Here is a 19,268-nt window from a genome sequence, read left to right as displayed (position 1 = left end):
AATGGGGTCCTTGGCCATTCCCACAGAACAATACTATTGTGTATTGCATCCAGCACTGGCCATCATGTGATTGATAAAACCTATAGAAGATAATGGTCCACGTTGTCACTCCTCACCCTTAACAACATGCATGTTTAGACTGTCAGTCTTTAACAAAACACTAGCATTAAACCATTTAACTTGAAGTTAGGAACCAACCAGTTCATCCTTACTTCAGGCTAGCCCTTCATCTTCAGAGTCTCATTATAGGTCTCCATTAGCCCCTGTATGAAGCAGGAGCTCCCTGGTGCTCACCTCACTGACATGCATTTTTAAAAGTGTGTCTCAGATGGGGCTGTCTGTCCCTGTGGCTTTTAACGAAGCAACAACTTCAGTTGGTTGTTTTTTTTCAGCATGTTGAAAAGATGCTCTGGAAAGACAACCCTCCTTCTGACTAGCAAAATCAGTTTAGGCTATTTGAATCCCATGAGCAACAGAATGTGTCAGAGTGTGTGCTGTAATCTCTACCCTGGGTTGTTAGAGGCCTCTGCATCACCATGTGCCTATTGCTGTGCTGGTGCTATGTACATCCTGCATCTCAACAGCACAGTCCCAATTCGAATTGCTTAAACTCTTAAGTGTTGGGGTGTGCAACTGGGATGCAGGAAAACTTTTCTTGAATAACTTGTCAACAGGACATGTGACAAATGAAGTCACCAAGTGCAACCTAGTATGGTTGGAGTCTCATGTTTCCTCTGGATCTTGCCTAACAGCTAGTAAATCACAATACAGGGATTGCAAGGCAATGAGTAACCTTGCCATTTGCTTGTGTCTCCCTTGCACCTTGCCATGCAGCAGTTGGACTCAACATGACATAAGCTGATATGGTCCTTAGCGAGAACTTCCTGCAAGCTGGTAAGTGCCCCAAGAGTCTTATGGCTAAAGACTGCTCAGTGTATAGCGTTGGTTGTGTGTTCCAGTTGGCTTCCAAAAGGGCACTCAGTAGTGCTGACACTGCCCTTGAAAAGTTGTTGTGAATAATAAACATATTAACAGAGGTAAAATAAATATTATAGGTAAGGGGAACATGTGTCTGTCACCTGGGTAGGTGGTGGGCAGGAGATCATTCTTCTGGGTCAGGCCTGATGATCCTGTGCTTGATCCAGAGACTTTGTGCATGGATGGCCTCTTAGTGTGTTATTATGATAGCTCAATGTGATTAGTTACTAGCATCCTCAAGCAGATTCAAGGTGGTGATGGTGGGGTAATCTGCCATGGTTTTTCATGGCACCATATTTGCGCTTTTTTTCCTTTGTGGCTTTCACATGCTAATAATTGGTGGACGATAGTGTTAATCTTCAGCAAGAAGCTGCAGCTTTTCAACATAGAAGCATCTCTGAATCACTTTGCAAGGAAATGAATAGTAGTCCTGGTTCCCATGTTTCAGTGGCATGACACTTAAAATTTGGAGTACCTAATACCTTTTCCAAAATTAACCACAACTGGGATCAAGGTGCACCCCAATATATAAATAATATAGCAACAGTCTATGAGCAATCACAGGTGTGGCTTCCATTTATGATTCAGAAAAAATAATGAGCTCTGTGGATGAAAATAGGCATTTGGGCAGGGATTATGCAAGGCCTGAATTATGATGCAGGATGGGTGGGGATAACACCTCTTTCAGTTTACAAATGCTAATCACAAGCTCAGCAGCCAGAAATCTCTGCAGCACTATTTAGCGAATATTAATAAGTATAATTAAACTTTGTGTGCTAGATTTTCAGTGCCAAAGAGCTATGTGAAATGCAAAGTACGCTATATGTTTTTGGTTTTAAATGAAAATAAGCTGCTTTAGAAGAAAGCTAACAGGAAATTAAAAGATTAAACTACTCCAAAAACAAAAGTTTACCCCAGGAACACTCAGTACACACAAAGAAAATGAATAGGCTACCTAACTACAGAGAGCCTACAAGCAGATAAAATGAGGGTTTACCTCCATCTCCAATTTCCTTCTTGACATAATCTAGAGAGTATGTATTTAGCATACAGCTTGTAATAATATTAAAAGTGTTTATAAGGGCCACAGTCTGTAATCATGAGTTTGAAGGGTGGGAATTCTACCATGACTGATCTGGCCATCACCTTAACCTTGAATTCCTGACAAGACTTGGGCTGAACACCATCAGCAATTACTCCCTACTGTAATAACTGCCCTTACAAAATTGGTGTCTTTGTCCTGGACTAGAAGGATGCTTTCCTTTATCATGTCAAACTTAACACTTCACTCAGACTGTTTAAAAACTAAATCAAGGCTGCAGCTGGAGTAAATGCAGTCTTGGTGGGTGCTCTTCTGCAGTTTCAGAATGGTAGTAATTGTGCCTATTGCAGTCTGGGAGTGAATGGAAAACTCCTAGTGACAGCAGCAACAATCAGTAATTTTAAATGACTGCAGATTTAATTATGTCGTCAATCTGCATGCTTCCGAATCAGGTTTAATTTCTGTTTTTTCTCTTACAATGCAAAAGAAGCTGATGATCAGCTACAGCTCTGTGTTACTTAGTGACTTTGTCTGTTTAAGAGCAAGTTAATATAGTGAAGTTAAGCTAACGGGTTTTTCAAGTCACCTGGTACTAACACAGCCTCTTCCTTTCAGGAAAAGGTATACTGAGGCAAACATCCTGTCCTTTAGTTACAGCTGGACTCTGCTTCTCTAGGTTGATTTGCTAGTCTGAAACTCACCAAGTGAGGGGTGTTTTGCCAACACCAGAGCAGCCAAGCAGCACTTACCAACACCAACCCTTACACAGGGTGAATATGACAAATGCTTCTGCTGTCACTTGGTACTTAGAGTGTGCTTTTGCTTGTGCAGTTTTGAGCCTGAGGGAGAGGTCACCCACACCCTCCCCTCCCCCTTCTCACCCACTTTGCTGGCAACCACATCTCATTGAGGTCTATTCAGTGATACTGGGTTCACAGTGGGGCTGCCCTGGATCCAGCCCTCTGGAGTTCGCTGCAGTACAACCCCCTTTGCCTCAGCACAGCTGCTACCTCCTGGGACTCAGGAGCCCTCACCAGCATGGCTGGGTGGTTCCCAACAGGGCCGCTGAGAGCAGTGTGAGCAGTATATATGGCCTGCTTCTTGAATAAGGAAGCTGTGAGAGACATTGCTTTTCCATAGATGCACATTTTTCTTCCCTGCTTTAACACTTGACTCTCCAAATTTCAGTTTATCAAGTTGTAACTTCTTTGAAGTGTGATTATTCCAGTCAAATCTAGCTGGCAAGGGTCTTTGTCCTCAGAGGCAAAGCTATCAGGCCTTGCCCAGGTGAGCCCAAACTCTGAATATTCAAACGTGATCAGATTGTTGCAAAAGCATGTTGTGTCCTGACAAGTCTTATCATGTGCCAGGGGACAAGCAGAGAAATGTCTTCTGGCCAGAACTTGCAAAGCTTCCCCCACAGCTCTACAGCCTTAATTACTCACTTGGAAAATGAAATACAATTTTTGGGTCATGCAAACTTTGTTCCCCAATGCACAGGAATCTGGTGTCTTAAGAAGCAAGGCTTCTACCTGCCTTTGTCAGTGACCCCCTTAATGTCACACAGAGGGAATCACTGAATTGTGGACCAAGTCCTCAATGAAACCTTATTATTATGGATTTTTAAAGATTAAATGGCCAAGTTACTTAAATAGTATAAGACTTGCCTATAAGTTACTTTCCTTTTACTCAAGAGGTATGTCAGCTCTGTAACCTGTTTGAATGTCCTGCTCATAGCCAAGCAGTTCAGTTACTATGTTCAATTCAGGTTCTGTCTGTTTTACTTCAGTTGTACTAAACGTAGTTTCTTGCTTAACTTCTGAAATGAGCCTTAACATCATGCTGTAATTCAGCTGACACAAAGCACATGGTAAGAAAACATCACTACAGTAAGAGTTGTTTTTTTTTAATACTCAGGACTGAGTAGAAAATACCAACTCTCAGGAAAAGAGTATGCAATTCTTTTTTCTAGGAGAGAAAGTAATGGAGGTTAGGTTAAAAGTCTTCAACATTTTAGGAATTGCAGGAAAGGTTATGTAAGACCATTCAAAAGCACGAGTTTTGTAATGGTTTTAAGCTTTTCAGCACTATAAATATGAAAATAGCTTGTACTCAGAAGCAGATCAAGTAAAAAATCTGCTGCTGCTACATTAGCAGTTTTTTAGGGAACCTTTACTGCTAACGGAAGTGAAAATATGTGCTAGCAGGCAGGGCTGGAGAAATTCTAACAAATACCCCATTTTGTACCAGGTATTTTGGCTAAAAGGGGTGGGTTCAAGTACCAGGAATGGAGTGGGACCCAGAGGCAAAAGCTAGGAGAGATTTACAGGGCAGCTACTTGGGTTTAGACTGAGTTCTACTGGAATGACAACTACCGAGTCTCTGCTGACTCTCACAGTCTACAACAAAACAGGTGCAGCTGAGCAGTGTTGATCTGTTTGCTGTAGCAGTGATGGTGTAACTGAGAAGGTATGTTATTTCACAGTCCCAGGGTTAAAACTGCTCATATTTAAGGGGAAGGTTACAAGTATAAATTTTACTTTTTCCACCTTAGAAAAATCTGGTTCTGGAAGCAGAACTTTCAGTAGGCTGAGTATTCCAATCGACAGCCTTGCACAGGATTAGGTAGTTTATGTTTTGAAGGCCAATCTGCATGTTCTTAGCAGTGTTGCAGCACAGCTGCAAGTGTTTAAGCGCCTTTATAATTGAAGCTTAGTAATCTTCCCATCTGTAAAAGCTAAGTGATTAGCCATTACTGAAAAACTGCATCTGACGTTTTTCCCATACAGTATAATTCCAAGGATGGTAACCTGCTTTATACTGAAATAAGCCCACTGACAGAACTGTTCAGACTGCTAGATCAAGGCAAGTATTTACCTACATACACAGCTTGAAGATCAAAGTTGTGTGATGCTTCTTATCTTCAGTAACCTTATCCATGGCTTGCATACTACAGTGGAATACACTTGTTTTGTGGTAAGTATTCACAATTTCTTTCCCCTTCTAACCATGCTATCTATACTCAAAGTTTTTTCATCCTCAGAATATAAGTAGTTTACTTTCAGTGACCCTTAATGTACAATTTAGTTATTTTTTTTACCAGGTGAGAAACTGAAGAGAGGAACACTCCTTGCCTCTCTTTTCTGTATGATAGTGGCTAACATGCTATGGGTAACTCTAGAAAAAAACCAAAGTCATTCATGTTAGGCCAGATAACTTAATCTCACAGAATCTTTTATTGCCAGCACAAAACTATAGACAACATGCTACCAGGCAGTAACGAGGCATTAAAATTAACAGTGTGCAATGTGAGTTATTGAACACTTCTGCAGCAGTCTTAATTCTAATTTAATGCAAGGTGAATTCAACATTTGTTGTATATTTAACATTACTGACTTTGAACTTTGCAGTAAATGCAGAACTCCAATGCACAATTGCATGTACTATTCAATAAAGCAAAATCCAAAATGTATCATAAATATTTTATAACTTTATTAAACTCAAGACATGACAATATTCAAAATACAAAGTGAATTATTTTTTATTCAATACTGTACATGATGCAGAAATATCAGTGCATTTCTATAGCATGTATTTCACCTTCATTTAGTTTGTACTAAAACAAATAAAAAGTAAGCTTTAAAATAGCTCAAACATCTCATTCAGCAGTTTAAACTGTAAACAGCTTGTTTACTTCTGTTAGGGGGAACACATTCATCTTCTGTACCCCCATTAATGAGCACCCTTTCTCTTGTGCTTTTCTGTAAGGGGATAAATGTAACCAAAATGAGCATGAGAAACTGCTAATGTGGCACCTCAGTGAACTTCAGTGGATGGCTGAGGCACAGTGAAGAAAAAATAAACAGCAAGAAGCAGCATTAAAGCAGCAGGAGACGGGACTGACACTGTTCATAAATGGAATCATGTTTTTCCCTCATACCCTCCTCCTCCTCCCCTAAAATACTGAACAGAAACCAAAACACAAGACCAGCTTGTGCTGTGTTTCTGTATTTAATACAGTCAGAATTTCAGACTCTAGGTGAGCACACAGTTGTTACTGCCTACCTGACAGCAACCGTGTGGCTGCTCAGGACACTCTCACACGTATCTAGGATCCAGCAGGAAAAGAGCAGCAGCAGAGGCTTAGCAATAGCTGGTCCAAGTCTCTTCTAGGAAAAACTGCAAAACTGAGCCAAGTGTGTCTAGCAAGTGAATCCACAAAACCAACTCACTTTAAAAGTCTATTAGCATCAAATTAATTTGTAAAATAGATTAAACTTTCAAAATGTGCTTCCAATATGCCTGCCAAGTCTTGAAGTGGGTATCAAATCTTGCAGTTACCTTCTTATCAGGCTGACATAGCCTAGTCAAAGAGAACAGAGTCTGTTCTCAGTACGGTTACTGTATAAAAGAAATTTTGGAAAATACCCAATACAAAAAGTGTACTGCATTACTTGGTCTGTTGTCTGCTTTATAAGTGACTCATCAGCAAAGCTCGATTTTAATTTTTTTTTTTGATAATGTGACTACCAAATACGTTCATCTAGGTAGCATACAACTGGCCAGCTGTGACTACTATCCCTCCATGTTTCTTTGTACGGGAACTTTGTAGGTTTTCAGCTTACATACCTAGACAAACAAAAAGAGTCTTAAGAAACATATCGAATATATGCAGCATAAGAGGACTTTACGATCCACTTTCCAGTTCTCAGAGGTCAAACTGCTCCTACTTCATTATCTGAGAACCATAAGAACTTTGTAACATGATAAAGTTCAGCTCCATCCTGAACAACTGAGCTGGGACTGCCTGTGCTCCCAGAAACTACGGGGAAACCACGTAAGACAGGTGTTTTCGTTTCAGGTGACCACCTATGTCCATTCTGGGTTTTGAGTCCAGTTTTGTTGGAGCTGAGGTGGCTGTGCAGTCACCAGACCAGGACTGAACCTCAGTGTTAGAGCTCCTTTCTTCTGCTTCTCTGAAGAATTTCTCATACTTGTCCAAATATGGAGGCCTTTCAGGTAGCAGATAGTAGTGTGTTGAACTGGCCTTCTTACCATTTTCAATAATTGGAAGAATGCAAGGGACCCTGTTTGAAGATCCTTCACTATTTTGTCTTTGTAGAGCTTTGCTGCTGACATACTTAGGATCAGGTGCAAAACTCTGGGTGGGGGGCATAACCCCATTGAGGTATGATGGGAGGCTTTTGGGACTCGGGGTACGGGAATTGCTGTGTGACAGAGGTTCTCTTGGGGGTACTTTTGGAGGCCTGTCTTCATCGCTGTACGCGCTAGAAGCAACTTCTGCTGACCACCTTCTGTAGTCTGGTTTGAGCGCCCTTGGAGGTATGGGAACCCTTGGTGGAATCTCTGGTTTATCTTCATCAGAGGTTGGAGAAGACCTGTTTAAGTGTCCAGATAGTCTTACTATTGGTTTATTAAGAGATCCAGCTGGCCCAGAATGGGACCTTCGCAAGCGTCGATGCAGCTGCTGTGGAGGAGGGTAAATACTGGATATGTATACATTTAGGCTTTGTGTAGGGTTGGAATCTTCTGGTTTTGGTCCTGCTGGAGTATCAAAGTATGCATAGTTGATCTGTCCACAGCCCCTAAAGCTCCGCCGACTTGGAGCACTGGCTTTAAAAGGAGGAAGTTCATAATCTTCTAACAAAAAGTCAGTATCTGAGCTAGTCAGGAATTCCACTTCTTTGTCAACCTCATCTGAAGCAAGGTCTTCAGAAATAGGTAGAGGGGGTAGAGGCCTGGAGCTACGATCATTGGAAGATGCAGACAGAAATTGAATTGGTCCATTTTTTATTGCCATGTGAGGAGGTGTTTCTTCAGAAACACAGCTCATGGTTAATGACAGTTTACTAAAGCCAGGAACGAGATGGTCTTCATATCTTGAAACTGTCGGTTCACTTTTGGGACTTACAGGAAGTGGACTGGATTTCTGAGATGGGTCTTGGATGCAACTTTCAGCAATGTGGTCATTCATGGAAGCCTGGTTGGAAGAGTGCCCTAAAAAGGTGAAAAATTCTTAGAGACACTTTTCTAAGTAACACTTTAGCACATGACTTTACCACTGCATATTTAATTCCTTCTAACGCAACAGTAAGTAGTGTCTGTTTAATGACTACAGTAGTGAAATGTAGGTATTACAGATCTCTTCTGGTCATGGATTTATGCTTTAGTTAAGATAGCAGCAGATTACTTTATTGTTTCAGGCCAGTGCTCCAGTTAAATGAGGTAGTTCAAGAGACCTCATGCATAAGCAAGAGAGAGCTACAGCTACAAAGATCTCAGCATAGGACTTCAACAGAACAAGTGCTATTTTAGTAAATGGTTTTTCTGTCAGAAGTGTAATGGCAACTCGAAGGCATCATAAGTACAAGGAAAAGGTGTGTCGGAGTGTTTTTGTTTGTTTGAACTTCATCATGTTATTTAAAAGTGGGTTTTTTGGTTGGACTTGAATAGGAGCGTTTTCTTGAAATGCTCCGTTCTGGCACCGGGGGGCGCCCGTCGCAGCCAGGGACGGGCCCGGAGACAGACAATCCACCGCACTTCTAAACACTCGTGTGTCAGTCTTTTATACTCACCAATGGATGGCAAATGCTGCTCTGTCGATGGACCTAAATTATATGCCACTGCTATAGGGTCCACATTAAAGAAAGTACTAAAAAAAAAGAAAAAAAAAAAGCCTTCACTGTAAACAAACCATAGGTCTGTCACCAAATACAAGTATTCATCATACTCATTTTATATACTTGAAGATGCAACAGATTAAAATTTTAGCCTCACTCACTTTTCAAATCCACTGTGGCTACCCCAGCAGGTTTTCAAACTCCCCATGCCTTGACTAGTGTGAAGAAATCCGGTTTTTAATGGGACTCTCATCTCCTGAGCAGCAACTCCTGCAGTTGACATTGTACAGCGTTCTCTGGTGATGTCTCACGACCTTAGATATTCAGTACTTGACAGGTTTCCTGCGGTTTTCATTCCCTTCAACAGAGAAGACATAAATATCAGAAATGCAAATCTGATGATTGCATCTCTCATCTGAAATTTCAGTATTCAAATAATTAAACAGCTCGGTAGAAAGGCCTTCTGTCCTACTTGCCAATAGAAAAACCTGACCAAACTTCTTGCTTTGAGTCTATCTGTAAAACTGAAGTAAAAAATAGGTAAGTTCTCTCAGAGAATTACACTGTATAGAAAAAACCCCACGTTCAGTAAAGCTATTGATATATAGCAACTGTGCATCAACAACACTTCAGTTCTTGTATGTAAACTACTAGTTATTAATACAAAAAAGGCTTTTAAAAAGTTTTCTAGAACAATCTATTTAACTTTCTAATTGCTATCTATCTTTAGTTTTATCTTTTTGCTGAAGAGTTTATAGTTTCCACTGTAGCCAACAAATAACAGCCTAGTCTGTTGTTAAGTATTACCTTCCATAGCCTTTGCTCCAATAAACAGAATTAGTGACTACTTGAACTGGAATTCTAAGACTTCTTTTATATAAAGCAGTAAGCATTAAGATACTTTAAAACAGCCTCAAGTCTTCTAGCTATTTCAAACAAATCGGAAATCTAGTGATTCGAAATAATCGCCACTGAAACCATACTGCTGCATTCAGATCTATTTTGAACGTGTGAACAATGCTTTATCTGGCCCTTTTACAACAGAAAAAATGTGTTGGCAATTACTATATATTGAGTAAGTAATCAGAGTCTAAGGAACAAACTGACTCACTTGGCTTTGCTTAGGAAATTCAGAAAGGATTATTGGGGAGGGGAAGGGGCAGTGTAAAATTAGTCAGCATCATGAAGGCAGGAAAAATATAGTTTCAGTGTGAACTCCATTTCTTCAAAAGTGCTTCAGTCTTCCTAAGTGCCATAATCGATGCATAACTAGGCCAGACAAGCAGAGTAACTGGAAACCCATTCTGTGCAAATGAGCAGCACACGAGTGTGAGATCAAGAATGCTTCATTACTGCATAGTGTCCATTTTCTTTAGAAAATATAATTTGATGTTATTTATGGTTAAGTTCAGATCCTTAAATTTTTAAGGAGGCAGGATTGGGACAGCAGTTACACTGAGAATTGTTGATATTTATATCTTCATGACTGACTTTTGTAAATTTTACTGGTTTTTAAAGCCAATTACTAGAATATAATACATACTATTCGGCTTTAGTAAGAGTGTGCTGTCTAAAATACAGAGTTTGTACTCCTCAATTACGTTACATGTCTCCCTCTTAAGATACTATGTCTTCAAACAAGCTTATGCATGTTTTAAAATATAAGCAACAACTCTCTTAGACTCCACTGAGAAAGTAACTAGGTGGTTTATTGAAAGAATACTACCTCTCTTGATAGTCCTAGCTTAAGGCACTCGGGATAGTTTCATAACTCTGAAATGTCAAGGCAGATCACCTTCTGTGAATTCGCAAAGAGGTTATTTTTAGAATGAAGCAAGTTGTATGGCTGCAAAAATTGTCTGTATGTTTAAAAAATAAAGACTGATTGAAACAAGTGAAAATTACCTTTTCCTAGAGTATGTAAATATATGTCATTTTAGATGTTAACCTTAGCATTCCAGAGGGATATCAGAGAGGTGATTGTGCAACCATCAGTCTTGAGAGCTGAGATTTATACAGCATTTGGGAAGCTGACATAGTAATTATCTGCAGTGGTTTTGGCATGGGAACTGGTGGAGGTTGGGCCTCTTAATAAGCCCTGCAAGGGTTGTATGTTAACACAGCACAATACACGTGCTCTCAAACTACAGCAGTTGTTCCCCCTGTCTGATTTTTTATATTTTAATCAATGTCTTGCTCATGGTCTTGTCAGGTCTTGCACATGTGCTGAAGTGGAGTACTATCATTTGCTGCCTGATCAGTGTTTTGTACCAGTGATTTTTTTTTACTTGTAACTTGCATTTGACTTCAGAAATACCGAAATAGACAGTAGGCATTAACCTTAAGCTCACTTATTCATTCTCCTTCATTTCTTTTGCAGATTTGTTGCTATGGGATAGGATCTGAGGCATAAAAAATCATTGCTCAATACAGTGTGAGCTGATAAAATGGATGTTTTATTTGCAAGTTACATTAACATGTTAAGAAGTAATTTTAGAATTGGTGCTATATGTGTATTATGCTGCTTAAGTCATTTTGACAAATGGGATCCTCTAGTGTTCTGCTCCCCCATAAACAATGGTTCTGCTTGTACTTACAGAACTATGTTATTGCTTCCTGGGGCTGTATGTTTATATTTAGTTTCATGATGAAAATCTGCAATTCCTATTACCAGGAAGGGTCCAATTTAACTGCGTTATACAAAGCACACTCTAAAATGTTTCACTAAATGGGGATGGAATACAGCAATTTGCTGTACAGATTTCTGAATGCCCGTAAAAAATTTTGGACAGGTTTTATAAAGGCAACACTCTTGAAGAGAAGCTGAGATATGTCTTGTAAGAAATGGGAAAGAGGGAAAGGAAAAAAAAGTAAGACCTACTTACCCCTTCTGGGAGGGGAAGAAATGTGTCTACCTTAAATCCACAACCTATTTTTGCTCACCTTGCCACCACATTATCTTTAACAAATCTCAGAAGCAATTCACAGGAGGAGGGGCACATTTTTGCACTACAAGTCATCCACTCCAGCTAGCTGTTCCTTATTTGACAAGGTGATGTAATTTCCTTTTTCTCCTTTGACTTTCTATTTAACATAAGTACCTGAGATAGAGGTATCCCTTTTAATATTTAAGCATTTCAGGCTTCCAATTGGACTTTAAAAGCTTAAGAGCTGTTAACATACTTTCTGGAACTCCATATACTTAAAAAAAAAAAAAACCTAAAAATTTCTGGTTCTCTAGTTCTCGTATCATCCCTTAAGTACTTCTGTCTGTGCAACTAGATGAATGCTGAGTAACTGACACCTAGCAGAAACAGCCTCGTGAGAAGGTTAGTTTAAATCTACTAATAAATAATTAGATCTTATTTACTATGCATCAAACCTCCATAGTGCAGGTCAGTATTCCTGAGTCACAGGCCAAATCATGCCCTGATACGGGCCTCAGAAGATTTTTCCATTTATAGGTATTATATTCTTTACAGTTATTATATAAATGAATTGCATTCTTAACTTCCAGATACTTTTCTACACATTCTGCCAGCCAGAAACAGACCATTCTGTTGCAAAGAATTTAAGACTATGATCACTTAGTAACTGCTCAAATCATAGGTGACTGCAAATAAAACTAATTCTACGGGTATACTCCAGACAAATCGACTTAACAGCAGACAAATGATGTATTTAGATTGTAAGTCAGCTAGTTTGAAATACATTCAAAGAACCACAGTTCATCAAGGAGTTTAAGTTCACTTAAAATTTGGGCTACCATTTCGCAGTCCTGCACAGCAAATGGGAGGAACCTGTAAATCGCCAGTAGAAAACTAATAATTAAATAGCAAGACAATTGCCTTGCCTCTGTTTGTCAGATTTCAGATGCATGCTTAAGGTATGGTACTTCACCCTCCTGAAAATTTTAATGTGAATACAGACAGCTTACATTCAGGAAATAAAAATTCCTTTATAGCTGACTCAGAGTCATAACCATAGTGTTAGACACAGTGTGATAACTTTTAATTCTGTTTTCCACTGCAGAGAAGTGGAACTGTTTTCCTCTGAAATAATTCTTATACTGCAGAGGATGACAAAGGGCTTCACCAAGGACATATTCCCCTTCTCAAAAGATAGGTTTCTATTTTAAAAAGGAAAATAGAAAATTATCCCACATAGGTAAAGAAAACTAGGTCTGTGCATAAAGTAATAAAGGTAAATTGAGCAGTTTAACTAGATTATAAATGCAATTCACAAATGCTTTTCACCTGTCATTCCAGTATAACAAACATTCAAATATTCCCAAAATGACCACAGATCTTGCCCCCAGAGCCTTTTCTATCCAGTTTATTAATATGTAATGAGGTATTGTTATCTTTAGATCAAGTATAATAAACTTTTTCTTATTGTTTCAGAATACTGCACAGGCCCCTTAGTCTGTGCACTAGTGACAGGAGACCACTGAAGTCTCCAGAGCCCCCCGGCCTGCTCGCTCTGCGTGTCACAGGCTCTGCGCGTCACAGGCTCGAGAGACGCACGGTCAGTACTGGAAGGGTACAGCGATGTCTCCAGATTTACCATCACAGACTGGCTATTTTAGAAAATCGAGGATAACTGTGTAATGGGGTGGTAAGTCACAAAGAAATGTTTATTCCAAATTAAGCCATCCTAAATTAGAGTGCGAAGCACAGAGTTCAAGCCCAGAATGCGGTCCTCTGTTACTCCCAGGAGCGAGACGAGCACTGATACTGTTTCGGGTCAGGAAGAAAACGCGTGGCACGCCACGCTGATTTCCAAGAATGTGGTTACGGGCTTCGCTGACCCCGGGCGGGTCCCATCCCCCCTAGAGGGACTCCTGCCGCGGTAGCGCGCCCAATCCCACCGCGGCGAGCACGGCGGCGGTCACACCCGACATCCCCCCCGGCAGACCCCCGTGGGTGAACGACGCCGCGGCGGGTCTGGCCTCGGTGGCCCCCCCAACCCCACCCCGGCAGCACAAGGGCACCAAACGCGCTCCCGCTCCTCCCGCGCGCGGCCCGGGCCGGGGCCGCCGCCACCCACCGGCCCCGCCGGCGTGGGCCGCGCCGCGACTCCGTGCCCGGGGCCCGGCCAACTCCGGCGCCGCGACCCGCCCGACCCGCGTGTGCCGCCGATGGCCGCCCAACCCACCAGCCACGGCCCCCGCTCCTCTCGCCAGCGGCGGGGCCCGGCGCGGCACGGAAGGGGCGACCCCGAGCCGCGGCCAAGCGGCCCCGGTGCGCGGGCACGGGGCCGGGGGGCGCCGCCGCCATGTGACTGCGGGGCGCGGGCGGTGCCGCCGGGGCCGTCACTCACCCCGACAGTGTCGCGCAGCTCCGCGCGGCCGCCAGCGCCACACGCATGCGCCGCGACTGCGCCCGGTCACTGCCGCGGCGCGCGCCGGCCACCGCCCTTATACCGGGGGGCGGAGCCACCGGTGACCCCGCCCGACGCCCGTCGCTTTTGTCAGGAAAAGCCTTAAAGGGGCCGCGGCCGCGCGGGGCGATGGCGGCGTTGAGGTGTGTTGTGTAGCCCTGCTGGGAGCGGGGGCTGTAGCGGTCCCCGGCGGCAGTCTTGGCCCCGGCAGCGCTGCTCCGGCCGCCTACGGGCTCAGCGAGAGCAATGTTCGCCAGGCGGGCTCCGCGTGCGGCTGGAGAACCGCTGGGGACCGCGGCGAGCCCAGAAGCTCGCGCTCGGTCCCGCAGAGCGGCGAGTGGCGAGGCGGCAGCGCCCGCCCAGCAGAGGCTGCTGTGGCAGCGCTGTCCCTGCGGCGGCTGTTCCACCGAGCAAACGGAGTCCTTCCTGCCCCGGCCGTCTGTTTGGCTTTCCCTGGTCGATTTTTCAGGGGAACTGCCCGCTGCCAGCCGCCCGCCGCCTCCGTGTCTCACTGGGTCCCCGTGTCCTCGGGGATGGCGGCAGTTACTGGTTCCGTTGCGCCCCTGGCCTGTCCGGGTCCCGTTCCCAGCGCAGGTGTCAGGGCAGCTCACTCCCGCTCAGCTGCTGCTCTGCGCGAAGCCTCGCGAGCAGTTCCGCGGGAAGTGGCCCCGCGCGGGCAGCAGGGGGCGCTCGCTGGCCCGACCCGGCCAGCACGGGCGGTCCCGGGGCGCGCGGCCCGGACCGTGAGGGAGGTGCGGCTGAGGAAAGGAAGGAGGAGAGCAGACAAGTGCAGGTTTGTGGTTTCGATGAACTGGGGCACACTGTTAACTAATGGTGAGACTTCACTGTGGTTTTTATTCTGGGCACATGCTGGTGATGGTGGCTTGCGCTGAACTGTACCTGCTCAAAGACTTCTTCCAAGTACTTTGCTATACTTCTGTTGATCTGGACTTGAAGACTGCGACTTATTGTTTCTGTGGATAACCTGTGTATGCTTATCTTAAGTTTAAATTGTCCTGTTTGTATATATGTGTTTAGGAGAAAGTAGTCCTTTTTTCTTTTTTTTCTTTTAATTCTGGTCTGTTGATGTACATACACACCGATAGTGCAAATAGCCCTGGATGTTATAATGAATGGATATAAAGGACAAAGTTGTCTTAAAAATGTCTTACACAAACTGTTGACTTCAGTAGGACGAACTCCTGCAGTGCCTCCATGGTGGAACATGAGGAATAATAGATGTTTGGCTTTTTTAGTTATTTATGCCTGAGAATTTTTGATCCAGGAAGAGGTCTTTCTGACATTCCCTGCAGATGTTACCCAGTGGTCCCTGTACTTCTATCAGCAGTCCAGGTTTTATTCCGTTAGATAACTTAGGAGTTAGTTCATGTGCATGTAATAGTATGGAATTTTTCTCTCTTACTGTTAAATAGCTTTACCTATGGCCTTTTTTCCCTAAAACCCCACTGCCTTAAGTTTCTCATTGTTCTACTGATGAAAATGTTTGGTAATGGTGTCACAATAGTTTCTGTTCTGAGTGGAGGACAGAGGAAATTGAATTCTGCACCGACAGTTACATTCCCATTTCTCACCTTTCTTTGCAACCACCTCACAGTTCCGTAGGCATGTGTAAACCACTTTTTGCAATTTGCTAAGTGTCCCAAAGACTAACTTCTAAGTAATCTTGGACACTCTGATTGGTTAATACTAGTTAATAACAAGTTTGCTAAAAAAAGCCAGCTCGGGTAGTATTAAAAGATGCTTTAAACCTCTATTGTACCCAGTTCTGGAGATGGATAGCAGACTGATCTGTATTTAATAAATGAAATGTCTGAATTCTATGAAAAAAAGAATAGCATGGACTTTCATTCATGATACTACCTTTCATTCAAGGATTCTCTTTGCAGAAGGGAATCCTAGAGATACTGGATGTCCTTTGATGAAAGTTGTCCTATTTCTGGCTTCCTTTGCAGCCTAAACCTTTTCACTGATCTCAGTCCCCTTGATACTTCCTGTTTTAAACACTTAAATTTTTCATTTGCTGCTTCTGTTTGTTTTGAGAGAAGAAAAGCATATGTGTAAGCAGCAGCTGGAGAAGAAAAAGGCAGAGTCTCTTTAGGAAGATAGAAAATTACAAAAGTAAAATTTCATACTGAAAGACTAAATGGAAAACAATAGATATTTATTTTTAATATAAAATGTCAGCTAGAGCTCCTGTACAGTCATTCTTTAGATGGCTGTGGTTTTTTTTTTTTTGTAAGCCCACTTCCATAAACAACAACTTTTTTTTACTGTAGGTGCTGCTGTATTATTGCTTAATTGTACTTATTTCTGGTAGATGTTCTTTAGCAGGAAGCTTGGGGGTTTTTTTTCAATGCTTTCTGGTAAGCACATAAGGGGCCTCAGTCCCAGCCCAGGTGGCGCAAGAGTGACTGCCAGAGTGGCTCCTGGATGGTCAGACAGGGAAGTTTCCTTAAGATCAGGCTATAGCATTTTACCTTTAATAGCTAAAAATGATAAAACAAGCCACAGCAAAAGGCACAAAGAAACAAGGAGCTGACTGCTACCATTCTTTCCAATCCTGGTGAAGCCTACCATCCAAATATGACTGTAAAAGACTGATGACTTCTAAGCTTACCAATACAAATACACAACAGCTATAGATGCGGACAATATTTAGTTATTTTTCAAGAGTTCCTGTTTGGTCCTGACAAACAAGATTTGGCCACAACAATCCACGAATCTCGTCTTGGCAATGCAACACGGTGTGCCTGGAGATTGACTCAGTGGGCGTTGGGCTGCAGCAGTCTGTGCTGCAGTACATCAGATCACCCAGGACTGGCTCCTTCCACAGTCAGCCTATCTGATCTAATTTAATTACCTTACCTTGGTGTCTTTGCTAAGTAATTAATAAACTTTACCTTGTGCAAGGACCAGTTCAGAAGCCCCTATGAGGTAGGGTACAACAGCTCAAGTGGAGCACTATGCTATACTATTCACATGGCCTCTAGTTGTTTTGAAGAGACACCTCAACCTGCAAAACACTGTGTGAATGCATCCAATAGTTGGCAGGCCACTTAGCTTTGTCATAAAGACAACATCTATCTATGTAGTGAGATGAGCACAACAGAAAAAGAACACTGAAAAAGAAAAAACGTGGTAGACAAAGGTAAGTCTGTTCTTGTGAAGGATGAAAAGGGACTTCAGCAATGCTGCAGACCCTAACACTGCACATGGGTAGATTCCAAGACATTCTCCCAAACTGTCATTATGCTCAACACTACCCTTGTGTGAGATACTGTGCCTGAAGGGCATAAAAACACAGCTGAGCCAGTCAGCTGATAGCAAGCCCTCTGGCTGTGTAAGAAAGGAGATGGGATGCAACAGGGTAGACTGGGATTTGAGTCAGCTCCTCTGCTGATGTGCCCAGCATCCTGTTCCAGTGGAACACCTCTCACTGCCCTAAAAGCATACAATCTAACGGACTAAGTGAGCTCTGGGTATTTCACCACTAAAGCTTGGCTTCCTGATGACCAGTTTACATGCACAGTTCACATGCCTGAGAGCAAGAATGAACTCAGTTTGGGAGGACCGCATTACAATGTCTCTACAGCAGCAGGACGGATGTAACATTTCTGCAAGGCATTCAAATATTACAGAATGGATGGTAAAAAACAGATGTGGCTGTGGCCATTTCTGGGAAACAAAAGTGTGAACAACCAGCTATTTTTAATTTATCGAGTTCCATTCCAGTCTAAGCTGCTACAGACTGTGTTGATATTTGTGTCCTTTTTTGATCTCTTCCCTCACTCAGCTTATGCTTATGTGCTGAAAAAATCTGAGCACATGATTACCCCATCCAGGCAACATGCCTTTGAAATGGCTTTTTAATCTAGACTCTCCACTCCCTGACAGACTGAATTTTGCAGTATGTCTGTATTTGCTGTCTAGACACTTGAATATGCTAACCTCTAATTTAGCTCTCCTTTACTGACCCATGAATTTCCTCCCTGCTGTGGGTCTTCTGGCTAAACTGGAAATGCAACACACTCATTCTGCCCTATACCTGGCTGGTGCAACTGCATTCATACAAATCTGACCAGTGAAGTATGTACATGTTCCTCATTTACAGAAATGAGGAATCCTTACACTAAAAGTTTTGTAGCACTCTCCTAACCCTGGTCCCTTCTTTGCGGTCTCCAAACTCTCAATACTTCTGTGTTGAAATTTAAGAAATTTACACAAGGGATAATTAAGCTGTGAAATTTCTTGGTTTTAAGTACATTACAGAATAATTCATGGGAATTTTGAGCAATTAAATAGCTTGAGTTTTTAGTACATATTTAATTACTTAAATTATATGGTGTTTGTTCTGTCATGAGTATCACCTTCTAAGTGTGAATGTCTTAGTCAAATATGTAACCTTTAGTCAGCTTGGAGGCATTTGATGTTTATATTTTTAGTAAGGATTTGTGGTAATGAGGTGGAGCTGTTGAAAGTAGATATGAACAATAAAGTATGATCGAACTGAGTTTGCTGTTGAGCTTAAAATATGGAGAGAAAAAAAGTATTTCTGTTGTTTGGCTGGAAATAGCTCTACAGGGAGAGCAGTGTGGAAGGGTCTAGGTGGTGAGGCTGCACCTGCGTGGCCTGGGACATGGCCAAAACCCTAAATCCTCAGCTCTAGAAATTGCTGTCATCTTGAGGCCGCACTCTCTTCCACCCTCTGCAGGGTCACTGCGGATTTGGGTGCTGGTATTTGTGGAGGGAAACGCCTTCTCTTCCTTCTGGGATCTGCTGAGTGTGTTTCTGGGCTCAGGGCAGAGCACACAGTCCCCAGTGAGTCCCTGCTGCAGCTTGTGTGACCTACTCATGCAGCCCACAGCACCTGCAGACTTTGCTGGGAAGGGGCTGGGAGGTGGCAGTGACAGGGGAGGTGGCCTTGGCATGGAAACGCCTCTCTTGTCCTGTTCCTGGATTGCTGTGTGTTTGTTCTCTCTCCATTGCCTGTGCTTCCTCCTTTGCCATTCCTACATGCTCATGAACACAGGAAAAATAATTTTCTTTGTAATTTAGCTCCTGGGAATCCTATCCCTGATAAACTTTAGCATTTCCAGGAAGTCATAGGTACTTCTCTTTAAAATATAATGAGTTTGTCTTTGTTTTCTCCTTCTCTAATTGGCGCTTTCCATTCTAATAAACCAACACCCACAAACTATGCAGCC

The 19,268-nt window shown here is 42.7% G+C and overlaps 1 protein-coding gene across 2 annotated transcripts; it reads right to left on the bottom strand.

Annotated features, from left to right (window-relative positions):
• Positions 1 to 5,233: 5,233 nt before the first annotated feature.
• On the bottom strand, positions 5,234 to 14,122 carry ERRFI1 (ERBB receptor feedback inhibitor 1). Of its 2 annotated transcripts, none has more exons than XM_064678256.1 (4): positions 13,984 to 14,122; positions 8,823 to 9,019; positions 8,617 to 8,693; positions 5,234 to 8,038 (listed from the first exon to the last, which is right to left on the bottom strand). In XM_064678256.1, exons 2-4 carry the CDS (start codon positions 8,942 to 8,944, stop codon positions 6,843 to 6,845), a joined length of 1,395 nt encoding a protein of 464 aa, XP_064534326.1. In that variant the 5' UTR covers positions 8,945 to 9,019; positions 13,984 to 14,122; the 3' UTR covers positions 5,234 to 6,842. The 2 variants fall into 2 exon arrangements, with proteins under 2 accessions (XP_064534326.1, XP_064534327.1); XM_064678257.1 differs by lacking the exon at positions 13,984 to 14,122 and adding an exon at positions 13,819 to 13,959.
• Between the last annotated feature and the right edge of the window lie 5,146 nt (positions 14,123 to 19,268).

Source organism: Pseudopipra pipra, chromosome 22, assembly GCF_036250125.1.
Source record: "Pseudopipra pipra isolate bDixPip1 chromosome 22, bDixPip1.hap1, whole genome shotgun sequence".
Lineage (NCBI taxonomy): Eukaryota > Metazoa > Chordata > Aves > Passeriformes > Pipridae > Pseudopipra > Pseudopipra pipra.
The sequence above is the reverse complement of the archived record's forward strand: the minus strand, read 5'-3'. Positions and strand labels throughout refer to the sequence as shown.

Bases quoted from the DNA above. Each gene is read 5' to 3' on its own strand.
- ERRFI1 (XM_064678256.1), bottom strand. From the start codon at position 8,944: ATGTCAACTGCAGGAGTTGCTGCTCAGGAGATGAGAGTCCCATTAAAA. The intron at 8,694-8,822 runs GTGAGTGAGGCT...CTTTTTTTTTAG, and splicing joins AGCCACAGTGGATTTGAAAA to TACTTTCTTTAATGTGGACC. The intron at 8,039-8,616 runs GTGAGTATAAAA...TCACCTTTTTAG, and splicing joins GCAGCATTTGCCATCCATTG to GGCACTCTTCCAACCAGGCT.